The sequence below is a fragment of the Protopterus annectens genome, chromosome 8.part1 (assembly GCF_019279795.1).
Source record: "Protopterus annectens isolate FY-2018-M chromosome 8.part1, PAN1.0, whole genome shotgun sequence".
In the NCBI taxonomy this organism is placed as follows: Eukaryota; Metazoa; Chordata; order Ceratodontiformes; family Protopteridae; genus Protopterus; species Protopterus annectens.
The window spans coordinates 486,680,816-486,702,660 of NC_056742.1; the positions used below are offsets into that span (position 1 = coordinate 486,680,816).

The 21,845-nt window shown below is 41.3% G+C and overlaps 1 protein-coding gene across 1 annotated transcript in view; it reads left to right on the plus strand.

Annotated features, from left to right (window-relative positions):
- The window catches only part of RBL2 (RB transcriptional corepressor like 2), a 910,854-nt gene that overhangs the window by 730,626 nt on the left and 158,383 nt on the right, over positions 1 to 21,845 (plus strand). The window contains exons 19-20 of the mRNA XM_044082019.1: positions 5,739 to 5,915; positions 8,057 to 8,128. Of these exons, the coding sequence (XP_043937954.1) occupies positions 5,739 to 5,915; positions 8,057 to 8,128 (249 nt within the window). The remainder of the gene's footprint in view (positions 1 to 5,738; positions 5,916 to 8,056; positions 8,129 to 21,845) is intronic.

Consider the following 21,845-nt stretch of genomic DNA (forward strand, 5'->3'; position numbering starts at 1 on the left):
CTGCCTCCACCCTTTCTTCAGCTTTGGGAATCAACCCAAGTGTGATGACTGCAACAGTGAAACACAAAGAACATAGTACAGTTGTATATCTTCCAACAAATACAAATTCGAAGTAGTCCACAGCAAATGGATAGAGACAAACTGATTTTTAATAACAGGATAAACAGTAGATAAGTGCTTTCGTGGTAAGCTTCATCAGATCTAACACACAACTCAAAATACATCATTTAAAAACAAAAAGCAACCAATGTGCATCTGAACAGATTAAATACCATAGTAACAACATAATACAACTTTAAAGGAGAAATAGCAGAAATAAAAAACAGTAAAAAGGATAGCATCTAAGTATAAATTGTAATATATAAAAACTATATATATATATATATATATATATAAATTACAATACATTCAGTAATAACCTAACACTGTTCAAATGTGTATAATTAATAAGGTAAAACAATGAAAACATTTCATTTCTTTCTCTGAGACCTGGCTCTAAGGGTGGGTTCTATTGATACACTATCATTCAACCCTGGATCATAGTGTGCTCTTGGAGTAAAAATCCATTTAAGTTCTGCCTGATAAGTCCTGTTTGTAATGTCTCCCTTACTAATACTTTCATATGTTATTTCTAAAGCTTGAAACCTAAAGGTATGTTCCATCCCGCTGTGTATCATGTGTTTCGCTAATGGTCACAAATGCGCTCATGCAGCCACCTATTTGTCTTGCCCACATAAAATGAGCAGCATCCATTACATAATGCCAGGTATACTAAGTTCTTAGAATTGCAATCAGCTACAGGTAAGTGGGAAACGTTTTTACCACTCCTAGGATGTGTGAAGGGACCAGATACATCAATATACGTGCAAAAAGAGCACCTACTGATCTTCTCATTCCATAGTCATACCTCACTCTATCTAGTTGACTGGTTGCTGTGGGGTAACACAACCTTTGTTTTAATGATTTCTTGTTTTTATACCCAAAGGACAGTCTACCACCCACAAGTCTCTGTATTTGTTGGTCTGTGCATAATACTGACCAGTGTTTATAAATAATATCCTTGATTTTCTTATCACTGGAATAGGTTATGCTAAAAAATATGGCATTTTCATCTCTATTCCTTCTTCTATTCACCAAAATAAGGTTTCCCCCTTGTATTTCTACAATACCTGACATTTTCAATCTCTCTCACATTATAGCCCCTAGAGGTGAAATCAGTTTTCATCCTCAAAAGCCCTCTTTCAAAATCTTAATTTCTATCATGTAGACGGCTTGTTCGTAGTCCTTGGCCTTTCAATGTATTTTTAAAAATGCGTTGAGGATGCATGCTTGTACAGTGTACATATGTGGGTCTGTAAATCTTTCCTGTACAGTTCAGTATGAATGATGTTGTCTTCACTCATGTTCAATTTAATATCCAAAAACTCAATGGATGTATCAGAAAATTTATGTGAAAACTTGAAGGTGGTGTTGGAATTCAAATCAAGAACGTATCATTCTAGTTCAAAAATGGTGCCCCCCCCCAGTAAAAGAAGCGGTCATCCACAAAGTGATGATAGAATAAAGCATGCTTCCTATGTAAGTCTAACTTGTCCATGACCTCGTCTTCCCAGGCCACCATAACCAGGTTGGCGTAGCTATTGGCACATGAAGTGCCCATAGCTATGCCTGAAACCTGTAAATAATAATGGTCATTAAATGTAAATACGTTGAAGTCAAGCACTATCTCCATCAAGAGACACAAAAAGTCTATATGTCTGTCATCGTATATCTGTCTCTTAAGAAATACCTGCTTCATCATCTGAATCCCTTGTTCATTGGGTATGCAAGTAAAAAGTGAAGCTACATCCAGAGTAACAAAATATCCAGATATATGCTCTCTGTCATTGCTAACAAACTCATAGAAATTATGCAGGAAGTGTTTACTATCTGTTACTACTGAATTACAGGTTGCAAGTATAGGCTTTAGCTGTTTATCAAGATAAATTGATAGTGGCTCAGTTGCCCAACCTGCTCCGGCCACAATAGGTCGGAATGGAGGATTTAAAGGATTTTTGTGAACCTTAGGTAATCCATTCAGGCTTGGTATCTTAGGGTATTCAACAGTGAAGTAGCTAAACATTTCCTTTGTAAGTAAACTTTCATGAAACAGTCCCTCAGTGATGTAATGATCACATCTTGTATTCTCAATATTGTATTGTAATCAGTCATCTTGTATACATTCAAATTGGATAACGTGTCTAACATACTGTTGAAATAATAGGTTTGATTCATAACAGTCAAATCTCCCTTATCAGCCAGGTGGATGACAATATAATTTCTGTGTTCTAAGTAAGAACTTTTTGCTCTGTTTTAGATAAGTTTACAAAACCCTTGCATTTTCTAGAATTATTTTAGAGAATAAATATCATTCTCACATAATTTTACAAACGTATCCAGCACAGGATGCTGGGTGGAACAAAGCTACTCAATTTCCTAAAATTAAAACCAGTATCACAACAGTTAGAATCACCATACAGAAGCTTCAACATAATATTTCTAGTAAACACACTTAATTCAATTAATGTGTCTGATACATCTGCAGCCTGTGCGGGAATAAACTATAAACCTTTATTTAAAACTCTTTCCTCAAAACAAGTCAATGTCACTGAAGAAATGTTCCAGATCAAGTTCGAGTCACCTGTTTCCACATGTTCGTGATGGTATTCACTGTCCCCTCCTGTGTTTGTATCCTCCATTGCTGATAGTCTGTCCCCTCTATGGAGCATTTCCGATTCTGCCAAAAAGGAAGAGGTAAGCTAGAAAAAAGTTGTTCAGTCGGCATGGGGGATTTATGAAGTGCTGGTTGCATTGATGGGACTCAAGGTCTCACTACCACTTCAAAGTCCAAGTGAGCACCTTCCAAAGGTGTACTATATACCGAACGCTGTTCTGTTCCAACCACAGCTATGTCAGTTGCCAGGACAGGCGGGTCTACCAATGGTGTCATCAGCGGAGGGCATAGTTGAGACACCCCCAAGCCATCAGAATTGCTTGTAGAAGTTTGCACAGTGTTTGAAACATTGTTGATTCTGTTATTTATAGTTCTTTCATGATGCACCTTAGGCCAAGTGAACACGAAATTCTTAGAAAAATCATTAAGATCTCATGCAAGCTTTTTCTTTTTCTGCTGCAAGAGCTTGCATTCGTACACACATACATGATTTATAATCTCACTTAATAGTACATCAAAAGAATCCACAGGGTATTTAACATATACTTCTTCCTGTTGGTGCTGGATGCCTGTTGCTAATTCAGTTTATATTGGTAAGAAGTAATCAATGAAGAGGCGCATATACGAGAAACTCATATGTAGATTTATTTTTTTGCCATTTGGCCAATAGTTGTGGATATTGTTCACCATATGTGAGCATTACAAGAACTCTTAGCCCACGAGGAAGTATCTTATATTTACAGCATGCTTCCAAATGAAATCGCTGACATTGAAGGTGTTTAAGTCTGTATAGATCATTCTCTAAAGTTCCTAATTGTTCACGTAGCAGTTTTGTTTCACTCTCCTCATCCTCCGCATCCTGTCCATGATCTCATCTGTGAGTAAAGGGTTCACATCAACTCTAAGAAAATTAGATAGTCGAGTCAGCGTATTCTCCCGTTGTTCATGGGGTGTAAAGACAAGTTCAGTATCATTATTTTCATCCGTCATGTCCCTCTCGGGCAGCAAAAATAGTATACACCAACAAAACAGAACATGTTGCCTAGAAAGGATAAACCACCTGGAATTCAGCAACAAAGTATATCTTCCAACAAATACAAATTCCAAGTAGTCCCTAGCAAATGGATAGAGACAAACTGATTTTTAACAGGATAAACAGTAGATGAGCGCTTTTGCGGTAAGCTTCATCAAATCTAACACAACTCAAAATACATCAGTTAAAAACAAAAACAACCAATCAGTCCAAAGTGCATCTGAACAGATTAAATACCATAGTAACAACATAATACAACTTTAAAAGAGAAATAGCAGAAATAAAAAAACAGAGTAAAAACATTAGCATCTAAGTATAAATTGTGATATATGAAAACTATATATATATATATATATATATATATATATATATATATATATATATATATACATATATATAAATTACAGTACATTCAGTAATAATCTAACACTATTTAAATGTGTATAATTAATAAGGTAAAACAATGAAAACATTTCATTTCTTTCTCAGAGACCTGGCTCTAAGGGTGGGTTGTATTGACACTATCATTCAACCCTGGATCACAGTGTGCTTTTATTGTAAAAATCCAATCTGGCTGATGAGCGGTTTGATTTTTGTTATGAATCTAACCTATTATTTCAACAGTATGTTAGATACATTATCCGATTTGAATGTATACAAGATGACTGATTACAATACAATATTAAGAATACAAGATGAGTTCATTACATCACTGAGGGACTGTTTCATGAATAGTTTACTTATAAAGGAAATGTTTAGCTACTTCATTGTTGAATACCCTAAGATAACAAGCCTGACTAGATTACCTAAGGTTCACAAAAATCCTTTAAACCCTCCGTTCCCACCTATTGTGGCCGGAGCAGGGTGGGCAACTGAGCCACTATCTATTTATCTTGATAAACAGCTAAAGCCTATACTTGCAACCTGTAATTCAGTAGTAACAGATAGTAAACACTTCCTGCATGATTTCTATGAGTTTGTTAGCAATGACAGAGAGCATATATCTGGATATTTTGTTACTCTGAATGTAGCTTCACTTTTTACTTGCATACCAAAGAACAAGAGATTGAGATGGTGAAGCAGGTACTTCTTAAGAGACAGATATACGATGACAGACATATAGACTTTTTGTGTCTCTTGATGGAGATGGTGCTTGACTTCAACGTGTTTACATTTGATGACCATTATTATTTACAGGTTTCAGGTGTAGCTGTGGGCACTTCATGTGCCAATAGCTACGCCAACTTGCTTATGGTGGCCTGGGAAGAGGAGGTCATGGAAAAGTTAGATTTACATAGGAAGCATGCTTTATCCTATTGTCGCTTTGTGGATGACCTCTTCTTTTATTGGGGGGGGGGGGGCACCATTTTTGAACTAGAACAATATGTTCTTGATTTGAATTCCAGCACCACCTTCCTCAAGTTTTCACATAAGTTTTCTGATACATCCATTGAGTTTTGGATATTAAATTGAACATGAGTGAAGGCAACATCATTCATACTGAATTGTACAGGAAAGATTATTACAGACCCACATATGTACATTGTATGAGCATGCATCTGTGACACATTTTTAAAAATACATTGAAAGGCCAAGGACTACGAACAAGCCGTCTACATGATAGAAATGAAGAGGGCTTTTGAGGATGAAAACTGATTTCACCTCTAGGGGCTATAATGTGAGAGAGATTGAAAATGCTCATGAAAATGTCAGGTATTGTAGAAATACAAGTGGGAAACCACTAGCCTAATGGGACAAAGCCTGTCAACAAACGTACATAAATAAATCTCTATACTGGAATGTGAACCGTATAATTGCTGTTCTTTTGCAACATTATTGAACCTCCTGCACAGTTTTATAAATTAATGTTTTAATCATCCTAAGTGGTAGGGTCATTTTCTTTGTTATGTGTTGTAAAAGTTGCCTGTGGACTGTAGTATTAGTTCTTTACTTGTAACAGTGCTGTAAGAATGTGCTTTATACAACATCTAGGTTTTCCACCTGGCCAGTGTTCGCCTGAGAGATCTCTCTGACAAATTAGAAATTTCTGATGAGCTGAGGAAGATCATTTGGACGTGCTTTGAATTTTCTCTTGTCCAGTGCCCAAAACTGATGATGGACCGACATCTTGACCAGTTACTGATGTGCGCTGTTTATGTAATGGCAAAGGTAAGACTAACGGGTTGTTTGGTTTGTTTAACTAGACATTTGCATTAGAGAAAAGAAGTGTGTGTTCCGGTACAGCCTGAGAAAGTGCAGCTGAAATATTCCGTGAGACAGGTATGTACATCAGTCAGCTGAATATAGATAGTGCAGGCTCAGACTCCATTAGGAATAGAACTGGTACAGCAGCAGTGCATAAATGTGTGATACAAAACAAATTTAAAGAAGGTGGTAATACCCAAGATTTGCCAGTTACATTATTTTGGATACATTTATTAACCTTTATAAAAAAGAGGTTGTCGTTTATACAAACTTTGCCTGGATAATATTGTGATTAAAATGTCTAGATTATAATGTTATATGTTTGTATATAAACTTTTCCTGGATAATATTGCTATTAAATTGTGTAGATTATAATGTTATGTGTGTGTACAGTAATCACATGGTATTTACCGCAGGAAGTTACTTTTTTTGGATTTTCTACTGCAAGCAATTCACTTTCACTGCTTGCTTAGCTGAGTAAGCAGTTTCTTTTGTGGTGCATTTAGATAGTAATTGCAGGGGGTAATTTTTGATTAAAATGTATTGTCACACTTTATAGGAAAAGTAATTAACCAATCCTACTAATTGGAGTAGTCTTATTACAGTATGTATCACATCAGATTTTATAGCATTACTTTTGCAGTTAATTTTAATGATAAGCATTGCCCCTTAAATTTTTTCTTGAAGCTGAAAACGCTTGACATGACATCATTAAAGGCTGAACACACAGTATCTCACTACCTGCATTAGTGTATAAGCTACTATTTTGTAGTACTAAGTGAAACAATGATGGAGCCTTGTATGTAGTAAGACAATTTGTCAGCTGTGTCTCGTATGTGGTACATCCTACATTGAAAACAAACAAAAACGATGATCTATTAGTAAAACCATAATGTAAGTAAGCAGCTGTTCCTGTAAAGAAGTATCATATTTTTTTTATTCCCCAGGATGCTTGTTTGTATCATTTTGTGGATGTGTTCATTAGAAAAAACTGCTTCAACAGTGAAACTAAAACATCAGAAAACAATCTCTGTTTAGTTTTGTTTTCAAATCCACTTGACTATAAAATTAGAAGTGTATCCAGAAGTTAACTGTGAAACACAGTTGTATGAGAAGTGTGATAGTACACTAAGTATGTTATCTCCAGTATGACCCCATTTGGGTCATAATGCTAGGATTATTTGTACTAGCATTTGCACAAAAAGTCAACATTTAAGAAAATAAAATCTACATATGTGGCACCTATAATGAGAGGTGAATGTTTTGCTTTTTGAGTTGTTAGAAATTCCAGTGGGTAACTGATAATCCAGATCTGCACGAGCTCTCTTGACAACAGATGCAGTTCTTGGCCCTCGTGAACGATAACCTCTTCAGACAGTGGTACTGGTGTTGTAATTACTGTTACAATAGTAAAAAAAAATAGGTTTGGCAGTCATTTATCAGGTTAGAAGAGAGGGAATTTAGAACAGAAGAAAAGAGCTTACAAAGAAGAAAATACAGGGGGGGGGTTCTCAGGAAGCACAGTATAAACAGTTGACGAGAGGGTAGAGAATTGCAGACAGCTGCTGTAGAAAAATAATTTGGGCTGAAAAATATGTTACACAGTAGTGGCAAGGTAAAGTAGCAAGCTGGAACACAGTCAGACATTTTGAAGTAACATAAATGTGCTGTAGGAGAGCTTGAGAAGACAAGAGAAACTGATTTCTGTGGAATTTCAAGTTCTGCCTTCAATGACAGAACCAGTGTTTGAAACTAACAAGATTTCATTCCCACCAGTAAGACTGGTATAATTTATTCTAGTATGCAATACAGTGAAATTATAAAATAATTTGCATAAAACTACAACACCCTAGATGTACATTTCTCTATTTTGTCATCCCTAGGAATAAACAGTAAACTATTTGCCGAATAAATCATGATTCTATTCCTGCATAGTTATGAAAATAACTGTGGAGTTTTGGGCACACGTTGCATGTTATGTAACACAATAATAAAACAGCTATTTGTATTTAAAGAAGGACTTAATATAGTTTTGATAGTACAGATTATAACTTGAGTGTTTCAAACTGTTAGGATGCATAATCACTTCCTTTGCTTTTTTGTAGGTAACACAGAGGGACAAGTCTTTCCATGACATTATGAAGTGCTACAGAACCCAGCCCCAGGCCAGTAGTCATGTAAGTGTGCACCGGTGCATATTCTGTGCAGTGTTCCTAAGATTTTATCCAGTTTTTGTTTTGTGCTGTTACTCATTAACATTGTGGCAAAGAGATGAAATGATAGAGGAAAATAATGTGAAGTAAGTGCTCAGGCATGTAAATATATATTTAATTTTAGTTGTTTTATTTATCAATGTTTTGGTTCCCTTGTTATCCTTAAGCTGCAGGTTTCATTTTGTTGAGCATTCACTTCATTAGATCTCTGTTGAACGGAAAGATGTTCTTCGTGTTTCACTGTTGCAGTCATCACATTTGGGTTATCTGCTTGCAGTAGCCCTCAGTTGGCCTGATTATCAAAGTCTTGGGTCCTGCTGCGGTTGCTGTCTCATCTTCCATGACACCAGGTAGTCAGGGGTGTAAAGCATGCAGCCGACACCATTACATCAGTCTTTCTTGCCGTGCGGTGCCCGAAGCAGAAAGAGTTTGCAAGTGCCGGTCGGCCGACTCCTGAAATTCTTGTTTTCAAGTTTCAGATCTGAAGTCTTCAACTAAGCTAAGTACCCAATTGGGGATCCTTTTCCTTGCTCTAAACCAATGTCAGTAAAAGTTGGCAATTGTATTTCTTGTGGAAAGCATTCGTACTGCATTCCTTGCTTAGGCACAGACCACGCCGTACCTTGCTGTCAATTTTCTGCATTATTCAAACCTCATACTGTTCGTCGTCTGTTTATTTATACATCTAAATATTTTGGTACTCGGTTCAATTATCCAGAAATGGCTTCAGTAAGCCACCCAACTACCAGCATTCTGAAAAAAACGCAAAAAAATGCAAAGATAAAGACAGAGACAGACTGCTAGTCGCTGGTACTCAGGTGTTTTCACAGCCCCTGATACCCGCTATTTCAGATTCGCAGGCCTTTACTGAGACCCATTTGGAGTCCAGTATGTCATGAGATGCTTCTTCGACTATGGAACCTGCAGATGTCTCTACCTTGGATGGGTCTGGAGTCGCTGTGCAGGTACCGGCTTCTGAGGGTGTATTCAGGCCTACTGACTTGCATATTAAACCAACGCCATCTTCTTCAATGCCTAAAACTCTGTCCATGCCTAGAAAACCGACACCCAGACCGCATGGTCAGGCCCCTATGCCTAAAAAACAAATGATAAGAATGGCTGAAGACCTTATTACTCTAATCAGGGGAAGCCACCCTTCCCCCTCTAAGAGACCTAGGACTGATTTTCCTTCTGATTCTTCTGATCAGGATTCTGAAATTTCTGTTTTCTCTGATGACCAGGATTTGCCCTTATCTACCTATGAGGATTCTGATGCAGAGGACTCCTTTCCCTCTGCTTCCCCTCCAGAGGATTTCTCTTTTGGCGAAACCTTGCATACTCTTATGGAGCATTTCCGCTGGGAAAGCCAGGATTACTCTGAATGCAAAAAGAGGCTTAGGGAATTCTTACTCCTACCTCAACACAGGCCTTTTTGCTATCCCTCCTGTACTGGACATTGTAGATGATGCCTTCTTGGAATCTAGAATGGCCCCTGACTCTTTACCTCCTGCTCCCAGAAAACCTGATCGGTATTACTGGGTACCTGACTCTCTCAAGTTCCTCTTTAAAAATCCTACTGCGGATCCTGAGACCATTTCACAGGGTCCCAAGGGCATTAAGGCTACTACTGGCAAAATCCTACCCCCTCTGATAGAGATTCCAGGGTGCTGGATAGATGGGGTAAGAAGGGGTATACACTTCTGCAGCTTTGGCCATTAGGGCCTTTAACATATGAAGATGGCAGTTCAAGTATCAGCAGCATATTACTGGATTGCTTAAACAGAAAATGATGTTGATTCCTGACTGTGCTGCTGCTGAACAAGTTGGAAAACATACTTTGCAATGTGGTTTTGATTCATTAGAGACATCTTGCAGGGCTGCTGTCACTGAGTCTGTACTTAGAAGGCATGCTTGGCTTAAGGAGCAATCTTTGCCAGATCATGTTAAAGCTAAATTACCGGATGCTCCCTTAAGCCAAGACCACCTGTTTGGCATCAGAGCTGTAGTAGTACTTAAAAAGATGGAGGAAAAAGCTAAATCTATGCAAACTGTTAAAGATTTCCTGCAAGTACAGCCTCCCAGATTTAGTAGGCATTGGCCCTCTAAGAATTGGTCCTTTCCTGCCGCTTCCAGGCCTTCTTAGTCCAAACCCAGGCTTCAGTCCCAAGGTACTCACAAGCTTGAGCAGTGGGGGGCTTCCCATTTCCAAAGCAAGGAGTAGTAAGACTCCCCCATATGGTAAACTGTCTCAATGACCTAACTTTAAACTTTCCAAGCCCTGATCAACTGACTGTTCCTTTAGGGGGAAAGATTGCCCTGCATGCAAAAAATTGGGAACTCATTACCCAGGACAAATGGGTTCTAAATATAGTTCCCCAAGGATACAGATTCCACTTCCACCCCTTACCAACCCCAAACGGTTGGCCAGACCTACCCTTAAATCAGTGGGCAGATGCTCAAAAGCAAGTTCTCTCTCTTCTAAGCATCAGGACTATTCAACCTGTCCCAGAAAAAGAATGGGGGCAAGGTATCTACTCCAGACTTTTTCTGGTACCCAGAAAAGACAATTCCTGGCGTCCTATCCTGGACCTGTCTATCCTAAACACTTTTTTGGTAATCCCAAAATTCAAGATGCTAACTCTTCATCAGCTGCTTCCCATGCTCAGTTATCTGCACTGCCCTTTGGCTTATCTACTACGCCCAGGGTATTCACAAAGTGCCTAGCTCCAGTCATTGCATTTTGCAGGCAAAGAAATATTCAGATATACCCATACCTGAACGATTGTCTAATTCAGGCAGAAAGCCAGGACATACTATTAAATCATCTGGCATTTGTAAAGAAATTGCTAACTTCTCTGGGGTACACCATAAACGAAAAAAAATCACATCTTGTACCCGGAAAACAAATTGTATTCCTGGGAGCAAGCTTGGATACAGCTTCCCAGATGGCCTACCTCCTGTCAGAGAAACAAGTTCATTTGACAGCCTGCTTCAAACTACTGGCCACAAAGACCCAGCTATCTGCAAGGAAAATACTGCAAGCACTGGGGTTCATGGCCTCTTGCATTCTACTAATTCCATACGCAAGACTGCATATGAGGAAACTACAATGGTATCTAAAAAGCCTATGGTGTCAACATTCTCAGAATCTGGAATCATTGATTCCTATCATACCTTGTCTACAGATAGTGTTCCTTTGGTGAGCAGAGGCCTGCCACCAAAATAAGGGACTGCCATTCACTCTACACCCTGCCACCCAAACCCTAACAGACCTATCAGACTATACATGGGGGACTGTCTTGGCAGGGCAGTGCATTCAGGGCAAATGGAACCCAAGTCAAATGCACCTGCATATCAATCAGAAAAAAATGTTAGCTGTACAGAATGCTCTGACAGCCTTCAAGAACCACATTCTTCTAGGACAATTATTGGTAAAGACGGACAACACCACTGTTATGTGGTACATAAACAAGCAGGGGGGAACCCACTCATACCCTCTCTGCATACTAGCCATGGTTCTGTGGAACACAGCCTTTAGCTACCAAGTGCATCTACAGGCTCAATTCCTGCCAGGAAAGCTAAATACACTGGCAGATGACCTAAGCAGAAACCTCATGGACCCACATGAGTGGAAACGGGAACCAAAGATATTCAACATGTTAAGAAACAAATGGGGGTGCCCAGAGATAGACCTGTTCACCCCCAGAACTACCAATTGGACAAATTCTGCACAAGGACTTCCCACAAACAAGCTTGGAAAATGGATGTCCTGTCCTTCACCAGGAAAAAACAGTTTATGCCTTTCCAAGGTACTATTAAAGATCAAACAGGACAAACCAAGGACAATACTGATTGCACCAGACTGGCCTCGCCAACACTCTTGCACAGTGTGTCACTGCTGGCACCATGGCACCTGCCTCAGACCCCTGCCCTGCTGTCCCAGCAGGAAGGCCATATTCTGCACCCACAGCTTCAAACCCTGAACCTGGCAGCCTGGTTAATTACCTGATCTCTCTGTTACCATCCCTCAGTAAGCAAGTGATAGATGTCATTCTGGAGGCAAGGAGGCCTAGTACTAGAAAATCCTATGCTGAAAAATGGAAAAGAGATTCGGTTCCTGGAGCCAAACTCAGGCTGTGGGCACAGCAGTGCCCAATCTACCTCATATTCTTCAATACTTAACTGAGATGCTTCACAAGGGCCTTTCCTTTTCCTCCATCAAAATTCAGGCCTCAGCCATTTCAGCTCATTTCAATACAGAACCCACCCCTCTTTTCTCATCCACTGCTGAAGCAATTCCTCAGAAGGGCCAAAAACTTAAGACCACCCAGGAGAGCCCCTACTCCAGCCTATGACCTTAACTTTGTATTGGAAAAGCTCACTTTATCTCCCTGTGAGCCAGCTGCAAATGCAGAGTTGAAATTCCTTTCTTGGAAAACAGACTTCCTTCCATCACTTTAGCAAGAAAGGTGCCTGAACTACAAGCCCTCATGGCACTGGAGCCTTTCATAATTTTTCATGTGGACAGGGTGTTCCTTAGGACCAATTCCTCCTTCATGCCCAAGGTGGTATCCAGTGTGGCCCTTAATCAGCCCATTCATTTGCCAACCTTCTTTTCTAATCCACAGAACAATGGGGAATGAATACTGCACTCCTTGGACGTACACAGACAACTTGGATTTTACTTGGACAGGTCTAAGCCTCTCAGGAAATCTGAACAGCTGCTAGTTGTACAGGGGCAGAGGGAAAGGCCATTTCAAAGCAAACCATTTCTAAGTGGATAGGCTATTGCATTCATTTCTGTTATAAGCACCATGGAAAACCTTCCCCACAGGGGATAAGACCGCATTCCACCAGGGCTGCATCTACCTCTACAGCCTTTCTCAGAGGTGTCCCTACCAGGGACATCCTAGAAGCTGCCACCTGGAGTTCTGTACATACCTTCACCAAGCATTACCACTTGTCAGTTTTTTCTAAATCCAGAGCTGGCTTTGCCACTGCAGTCTTGCAGGGCCTTAAGCTGGTCCTAATACTATCTAATTACCTGCTCCCATCCTTAGCTTTGGGAATCTGCCCAAATGTGATGACTGCAACAGTGAAACATGAAGAACATAGTACAGTTGTGTACACTTACCATAAATGTAGATGTTTGAGTGTATTCACTGTTGCAGTCTTGGTTACCCTCCCTCCAGCCCCCTGACTTCTATTGACTATACCTCTATTCTTGTTTACTATGCTTAAAGCTTTTTGGTGTATTTGCTTTTTTGTTGGAGGTGTAAGTTTGTATCTAATTGCTTCCCATTATGGGGGCACCTGACATCTGGGGCAAGAAAAACTGATGTAATGGCATCGGCTGTATGCTTTATACCCCTGACTACCTGACGTCGTGGAAGATGAGACAGCAACTGACGCAGGATCCAAGACTTTGATAATCAGGCCAACTGAGGGTTACTGCAAGCAGAATAACCCAAATGTGATGACTGCAACAGTGAATACACTCAAACATCTACATTTATGCTAAGTGTACACAACTATACTGTACAAGGCAGACTGGGCCCAACCCCCTTCCACCAGGACATTGTGCTACAAAGTTTTTATTGTAATATTTTACTGTATTGCCAACTTCCCTTTTTTCATCCTGCATGTAATGACTTCACTGCTGGAAGATGTGCTTCTGTCCTGTTGCAGATATTAACCTGTGATCCCATTCTGTTGCCTGCATACTGCAAGCCCCAAGCCTCTACCTGGGGACTGTCAGGGTGTGTAGCCCTTTACACTCTTTGAACAGGGCAGTGTTTATGATTCAGAGTGCATTCCAGGCAGAGCAAATTTCTAGTTGGTGTTGTGTTTGTGGTTTTACCCAAGATGAAGTAGGTGGTGGAAAGGTCATAATTTGACCAGTCAGCTGATTTGTCTTTAGACCTCCTCCTTATGAGACTGATCAGTCATTCCAAACTCCACAACTTGTTGACAGAAGACTTGTTTCACTGATGGTGCAGAACAATGCCACAAAACAGGAAACTGATATTGCCATGGAGGGCACATAGTGTGGAAGTAATTTATTTGGAAATACTAAACAAATTTGCTGTGACTGACCAAACTAACTGCAGGATTCCAAGAAATGGGGAAATAGAGATCAATAAAACCATTGAATAAGGCAGGTATTGTGTAGTACAAATGTATAAATGGTAGTAAATTATACTTGAAAAGCCACTGGTCTCTCCTGTGCTAACTTCTGCCATAAAAGTTAGTCACCATGAGTACATATTCACCCGTACTGTGATTTTGCTTTGCATGCTTCTGCAGAAAAATGAAGGGAACTGAATTTTCTGAGGTGAAGCTGTGTACGATTATTAGTTATTTAGTATCTCTTCTGAAAAGTTTAATAAGAAATGGTCCTTTCCTGCAAGGAAGATTGTTCTTTCATGGTACTACTTGGCAATCCTGTGATTAAATTGTCCTTTAGCAGCGTTGCCTTTGTTAAAGGTAAAACCTACAAGAAAGGCCCAGCCAAGCTAGAGTCTTCGCTGTGTAATACCTCTTGTAGTGGAGGTCCATAGGTTATATGCAAATGACCCTTTAAGGAAATGCCAGTGTTTCCGCTGAATGGCATCTGAATGCCCATAACTTTTTATTTTTACTTTTTTAAAGTCTTTACTGGTGCATGTGGGAAAGTAAAGTCAAACCCCACTGGCTGTAGACAGGCCATGTTTTATCTTTTTTTTCTGAGCTTGTCAGTACAGCATTAGTGGATTGCTTGGCCATACTTTGGAAACCCATTTAGGGATATTTCGCAGTTACCTAATACTTATATACATCAGACTTATTTTTAAGCTGTGCATTACCATACTTATTTCATACCTTTCTGGAAATGCAGTCTTGTTATGTTGCCTTGTGGCTGAAAAGGGTTATGTACCAACCAAGATACCAGTTATCAAACTATACATGAATAAATCCTGAAACTCTATCCCTAAACCTAAAACTCTTCCCCCAACACATACCCCTAAAGCCTTGGTCTAACACTAGAGCTCTAACCAAAACCCCCAAATTTTATTTCAAAATAATATGGTAAAGTGAGTTTCTTCTCACCCAAAGTGCACATTTCCTATTTTACTTCAGAAGTGACACACTGATCATATTCGTGGTATAATTCATGGTTGCAGTAATGTACATCAAATGTCTGGGTGTGATGAATGTCATGGCCACAGCAGTGTATTTCATCTTTGTTTCGAACAAACAGTAGCACAGTAATATTTCTACACGCTAGTCCTGCAAAGTCAGAATAGACCCAGAGTTGAAGAAGATAGTAGGGGAAGTACCACATTTTTTATATAAAAACAAGTTGAATCTAAAAATAATTTTATGTTATCCAAAGGAGTCCTTGATCCGTAGTCCCACTGATAGCTTCTCTAGGATCCAGTGTGGCAGGTGCAATTTGTGTCAGTACATTGACAGCAGTGGTCAGTTTATACATCCAGATACTGGACAGAAATTTGTTTTTAAAATCTCTGCTGATTGCTCCACACAGCATGTGGTCTGTCTAGGTTACTGCATAGTATGCCAGTCATATGTAGGTAAAACAGAATGTTGAGACAGGATAAGGGAGCACTTGTATAACATTAGGACACGTTCTAGTAATAATGCACTTTCTAAACACACAATACAAACAGATGATCAACATGTTTTCAGATTTTTAGTTATGGAGGTTATTAAATCTAGTTTACGTGAGGGGGATATTAGGAATTTTACTGAAAGTAAGGCGGTAAGATGGATTATAAGGTTAAGGACTGACCAAGGTAAAGGTATTAATGGGAAAGCTCCCGTGAAACCTATTTTAAAATCTAGGGATCTTAATAACTAAAGGGATAATAGACTTAGATAAACCTAAATATAAATACTAAAAAATACATATACAGTATATGACTATATATTTTTGTATAACATTTTATTTCTTAGTATAATTAATTTGATTATTAACCAGTTAAGGTGTATTATTTTTGATTGGTCTGCTGTTTAGATTTGAGTGTCGAGGGACATGGTTTGTATGGTCTGAAGAAGCTGATAGTGAAAGCACTTACCTCTGTTATTTTGTTCCTGATTAAAAGTTTTGATTTTATGGATGTTCTTCATGTTTCACTGTTGCAGTCATCACGTTTGGGTTATCCCTGCCAGGGTAGCCCTCAGTATGCCCGAATACCAGAGGCTTAGTATTTCTACGTCGGTTGCTGTCGCTCCAGGATGACGTCAGGTCGTCAGTGGTATAAATTCAGGCAGCCGACGCCATTACATCAGTCTTTCTTGCCGAGGAGCCCGAAGCAGAAGCAGTTCACACTTATGCCGGTCGGCTGCTACCTGAGTTTTTTGTTTCTGAATTGAAGTTGAAGTTTCTAAAGTTAAGTACCCCATTGGGTTTCTTTTTTTCTTGCTCTAACCGATGTCAGAAAAAATTAACAATTGTCTCGCCTGTGGAAAGCAAATATCACACAGAGACTTTCATTCTTACTGTGTCACCTGTTTAGGCCAGACCAAGACGTCCCCCACTGTGTGCTTTGTTCAACACCAGAACTATACGTTGTCAGGCCCTTATTGTAGCTAGATATTTTCTCTCTGTCCTCAAATTCCGATATGGCTTCAGTAAATCATCCGACAACCGATTTTCCGAAAAAATGTAAGGATAAAGACAGACCGCACAGGTCCAAAACTGCTGACGATGCTTCCTTTAAGGTAGTCATCAGTTCTCCGGATCTCAGTGAGGTGCTTTCGCAGCCCATGATGCCTGCTTCTGTGGATCCACAGGCCGCTACCGAGACCCTTTTGGAGTCCATTATGCCGCAAGACTCTTCTTTGACTAAGAATTCTGGAGATGTCTCTACCTTGAATGGGTCCGGAGCCACTGAGCAGTCACTGGTTTCCAAGGAAGTACTTCACACTACTGATACTCGACACTGATGACTTCCTGCATGCCTTCAGTTCATTCAAAAATAAACCGAGTTTCTAAGGCCCGGGGTATGAACCACACCCAAAAAAAAACGATTCAAGCTCAGGCACCTGCTTCCTTGCCTCAGTCTCAAATGCTTAAAATGGAGGAAGACCCTATAATGCTAATCAGGAGAAAGCCAGGCTACCCCTTCCAAAAGAAAAGAGACTTGTCCCCAGTAGTTTTATCTGAACAGGAGTCCGATGACTCTGATGCATCTGAATATGAAGATATGCAACCCCTCTCTGCTTATGAGGATTCTGATGCAGAGGAATCCATCCCTTCAGCCTCTCCACCCGATGACTTTTCCTTTGGGGAAACCCTACATACTTTAAGGGAGCATTTCCAATGGGAATGTCTGGACTACCCTCAGTCAAAAAAGAGATTCAGAGAATTCTAGATCTTCCACAACACAGACCTCTGGCCATTACTCCTGTCCTGGATGTTGTGGAAGATGTTTTTATGGAATCCAGTCTGACCCCTGACACCCTTCCTCCTGCTCCCAGGAAACCTCAGAGGTATTATAGTGTCCCTGACTCTCACAATTTTATTTTTAAAAATCCTACTGCTGCCCCCGAGGTCATCTCTCAAGGACCTAAAGGAATCAAAGCAACTTCAGCTAAGAATCCCATCCCCTCAGATAGGGATTCCCGAGCATTAGACAAAGGGGGTAAAAAAGTATATATCTCTGCTACTCTTGCTATTAGAGCATTAAAGTGTCAGTTCCATATGCTGAATTATCAGCAACATACCATGAAACTCCTCAAACAAAAATATCTTCTTTCCCTGCTTGTGCAGAAAATAGAGTTACAAGAGTTAATGCATTCTGCAAGTCAAGTAACTAAGCACACTTTACAATGTGGTTTTGACGCCCTAAAAGCATCTTGCAGGGCAGCAGTCACTGGCTCTGTCCTTAGAAGGCAAGCTTGGCTTAAGGAGCAGACCTTGCCAGACCATGTCAGATCTAAATTATTGGATGCACCCTTGCACAAAGACACCTTATTTGGCACCAAAGCAGAATAGGTCTTAAAAAAGATGGAAGAAAAAGCTAAATCTATGCAGACAGTTAAAGACTTCTTACAGGTCCAGCCACCGAGGTTCAGTAGGCATTGCCCCTCCAAGCACTGGTCCTATCCTGCCCCCTCCAGGTCAGCTCAGCCCAGAACCAGGGGAAGCAGACCCCCCCCCCCCAGACAACAGCCCCAGGGAATGCAGAGGTCTAAGCGATGGAGTTCCTCCTCTTCAAAACCAGGGAGTGCAAAGCCACCCCTTGTGGTAAGAACTCACAATGACTTTACACTTCCACCCCCTCCCTCTGCCCACCTGTTCTTGCCCCTAGGAGGAAAACTCTCCTTCCATGCAAGCAACTGGGCCACCATTACCAACAACCGCTGGGTCCTCAACGTAGTGTCCCAGGGATACAAATTTTATTTCCACACTCTGCTAACCCCAGAAGGGTTCCAAGATCTTCCCCCAAACCAGTGGGCAGAGGCCCAAAAGCAAGTCCCTTCTCTGCTCTCTAGGAGGGCAATAGAGCATGTTCCTGCAGAACAGATAGGCCAAGGTTTCTACTCCAGACTTTTCCTGGTACCCAGAAAAGAGGGCACATGGCAGCCCATCCTCGATCTATCCATTCTAAACACCTTTCTGGTGATACCAAAATTCAAAATGCTCACCCTCCAGCAGCTTCTACCTATGCTTTCCAAGGATGCTTGGTTAGCCACCCTAGACCTAAAAGAGGGCTACCTACACATCCCAATCAGGGAATCATGCAGGAAATACCGAAGTTTCAGAGCAGGATGACTGCAATTTCAGTTCTCTGCGCTTCTCTTTGGCTTCTCCACTGCTCCCAGAGTTTTCATAAAATGTCTGGCTCCCACCATTGCTTTTTGCAAACAAAGAAATATTCAAATTTACCCATACTTAGACTGCCTGATTCAGGCAGACAGGAAAAGCTGCTAAAGCACCTGACCTTTGTGAAGGACCTACTGACCTCCCTGGGGTATACTGTCAATGAAAAGAAATCCAGACTAGTACCCACACACAAAAAATTTTTCCTGGGAGCAAGCCTGGACACAGCATCCCAGATGGCATTCCTTACTCTAGAAAAACAATCCTACCTGACGGCCTACTTCTCCCAACTAGCCACCAGGAATCAGTTTTCTGCAAGGAAAACCCTGCAAGCTCTAGGGTTCATGGCTTCTTGCATTCTACTCCTTCATATGCCAGACTGCATATGAGGAAACTACAATGGTACCTAAAAAGCCTTTGATGTCAGCACTCTCATGACCTGGAAACTCTTATACCAATGATACCTTGTTTAAAGAAATATTTTTTTTTTTGGTGGGCAGCAGCATGCTACCACAACAAGGGATTACCCTTCTCCCAACCCCATGCTGCCCAGACCCTCATCATAGACTATGGCTGGGGTGTACACCTGGACGGCAGGTGCATTCAGAGCCAATGGAGCCCAAATCAAATACATCTGCACATCAACCAAAAAGAGATGTTAGCTGTTCAACATGCCCTGATAGCTTTCAGACCCCTACTCTTCCCGGTGCCTCTACTGATCAAAACAGACAACACCACAGTGATGTGGTATATCAACAAGCAGGGAGGGACTATATCTTATCCTCTTGTGCAGGCTAGCCATGACCCTTTGGCACATGGCCTCAGCAATGCAACTACACCTGTTAGCACAATTCCTGTCAGGCTCTCTAAACTCGCTGGCAGACAACTTAAGCAGAAACCTGCTAGACCCACATGAGTGGCAGACCAAAGAACCTTCACCCTTGTAACCCAGAAATGGGGCACCCCGAAGGTCAACCCCTTTGCCTCCCACTCCAGTCATCAGCTCAGCAAATTCTGCAACAGGAAACCTCAGAGCAAGGCCTGGAAAGTGGATGCACTGCCCTTCCAGTGGGTAAACCTCTTGGTGTATGCATTCCCCCCTCTACCACTCATTTCAAGGGTACTGCTCAAAATAAGGGAGGAAAAACCAAGGGCAACCCTGATTGCTCCAGACTGGCCACGCCAGCACTGGTACCCACTGCTGTGCAGCCTGTCACCCCTGCCACCATGGCACCTACGTCAAATCCCAACACTCCTGACCCAGAGGAATGGAGAATTCATGCATCCCCAATTGCAGACCCTCAATCTGGCAGCCTGGCTTATTCCCTGACCTCTCCTCAAGTTGCCATTCTAAGCAAACAAGTTCTAGATGTTATACGTGAGGCCAGACACCCCAGTACTAGAAAATCTTATGCTGACAAGTGGAAAAGGTTTTTCACCTGGATCCAGGCTAAGGGAGCCAGAATGACACAGCCCTCCCTACCTCTCATCCTGGCAGACCTACTACACAGGGTCTTTCCTTCTCTTCTATTAAAATTCATGCCTCTGCTGTCTGCTCATTTCAGCACAGAGCAACCTCTTTTCTTACACCCTCTCATCAAACAGTTCCTAAGAGGGGCTAAGAACTTGGTCACCCAGAAGAGCTCCTACCCCAGCTTGGGACCTAAAATGTGTGTTAGAAAAGCTCACCCTGCCCCCCCCCCCCTTTGAGCATGCAGCTTCAGCAGAGTTAAAATTTCTCTCTTGGAAGACATCTTTGCTTCTGGCCATCACTTCAGCTAGAAGAGTATCAGAGCTACAGGCACTTATGGCTATAGAGCCCTTCATCATTTTCCATGCTGACAGGGTCTCCCTCAGGACTAACCCATCCTTCATGCCAAAAGTGGTGTCCGATGTGGCTCTCATCCAATCCATTCATTTGCCCACCTTTTTCCCTAACCCACAAAACAAGGGGGAAAGGATTCTGCACTCTCTAGATATGCACAGACAGCTCACATTATACCTAGACAGGACTAAATCTTTCAGGAAAACTGATCAATTGCTAGTCAGCTTCACTGCAGGAGCAGAGGGCAAGGCCATATCCAAACAATCTCCAAATGGATAGCACACTGCATCCATTTCTGCTACAAACAGCACTGGAAACCTCCCCCCAAGGGGGTCAGGACACATTCCACCAGAGCCACATCCACCTCTGCAGCATTTCGCAGAGGGGTCCCCACCAGGGACATCCTGGAGGCTGCAACATGGATATCTGTTCATACCTTCACCAAGCATTACCACCTCCCTATCTTCTCCAAATCCAGGGCAGGCTTTGCCACCACAGTCTTGCATGCATCCTAGCCAGCCCCCAGTCTTCCTGACTGCCTCCACCCTTTTCTTCAGCTTTGGGAATCAACCCAAACATGATGGCTGCAGCAGTGAAACAAAGAACATAGTACAGTTGTGTACACTTACCATAAATGTAGATGTTCAAGTGTATTCACTGTTGCAGTCCTGGTTTCCCTCCCTCCATCCCCCTTGTCTTCTCTCTCTCTCCTTACAAGGAATTTTTGGTATTTACATTCTACTGGTGGTGTTCTTCCACCATAACCTAGCTCCCTACTGGGGGCTCCTGACAGTTAGGGCAAGAAAAACTGAAGTAATGATGTCGGTCGGCTGCCTGAATTTATACCACTGACGACCTGACGTCAGTCCTGGAATGAAAGCATCCGACGCAGAGATACTAAGCTTCTGGTACTCGGGCCAACTAAGGGCTACCCTGACAGGGATAACCCAAATGCGATGACTGCAACAGTGAATAAACCTGGACATCTACATTTATGGTAAGTGTACACAACTGTACTTTCCTCTTGC